Genomic DNA, 881 nt, shown 5'->3' on the forward strand with positions numbered 1-881 from the left:
TAGGTTTAGGTGTAGGGTTGGTGTAGGGCAATAGCACATACAGTTTGTACAGTATAAAAACCATTACGCCTATGGAATGTCCCCATAAAACATGGAAACACAACATGTGTGTGTGTGTGTGTGTGTGTTCATTTTCTTTATATTAAAACTAATAAAACATTATTATATAAAAATATATGTAAATATACTGTATTTTTGAATGAAGTATAATCCAGGCATTATATTCAAAAGAAAAAAATATTAAATATACTTTATATAAATAAAATATACTTATACTTATGAAGTATAGGAATATACTTTATATATTAAAAAATATCCTTTATATGTTCTTTTGATATACATGTAGCCTAGATATTCAATCCAAAAATATTTATAAATAAAGACATATATTTTATAAATATATTTTTCTTTTATATTGAAATTAAAGATGTTTTCTCATTAAAAAGTGCAACAAACCCGCAAACGTTAATAAACGTAAATAAATAAGCTCAACTTGAGTGAAAGAACCAAGTGACACAACTAACCTTGTTCAGGGTCCCAGTTCACCTGTTTCCTCGGATTCTCCAGCGGGAATTTCATGATGATCACGCCTTTCCGTATCAGAGCAAAATAAAGCTATCCTAACAGTATGTGCACTCGGAGAGACCAGTAGTCTACATTCTCGCTGTTCTCGGAGTGTTTTTGCTCCTTTAGAATAAGCTCACTCTCTCTACACTGTCCGTCAATGTGTGAGACCAGCCAACATCTCACTCTCAGCAGCTTCTCACTGGCATCACTCTGAGGAAAGCAAACAGCGCCAGACATCTGCGCTTGCCTTTGTTTCAGCGTCTCATCCTTTGTGTCACGATTCCCACAGGCTTTAAGTCATTACAACAGCTCTT

At 33.9% G+C, this 881-nt stretch overlaps 1 protein-coding gene across 1 annotated transcript in view; it reads right to left on the reverse strand.

Moving 5' to 3' along the window:
- kcnk10b (potassium channel, subfamily K, member 10b) overlaps nt 1-590 on the reverse strand; it is a 19,388-nt gene extending 18,798 nt beyond the window's left edge. The window contains exon 1 of the mRNA XM_016511894.1: nt 525-590. Coding sequence (XP_016367380.1) covers nt 525-579 — 55 coding nt within the window. The 5' untranslated portion in view covers nt 580-590. The remainder of the gene's footprint in view (nt 1-524) is intronic.
- Nucleotides 591-881: the final 291 nt, after the last annotated feature.

This window comes from Sinocyclocheilus rhinocerous, unplaced genomic scaffold, assembly GCF_001515625.1.
Source record: "Sinocyclocheilus rhinocerous isolate Xijiao unplaced genomic scaffold, SAMN03320098_v1.1 scaffold805, whole genome shotgun sequence".
NCBI lineage: Eukaryota > Metazoa > Chordata > Actinopteri > Cypriniformes > Cyprinidae > Sinocyclocheilus > Sinocyclocheilus rhinocerous.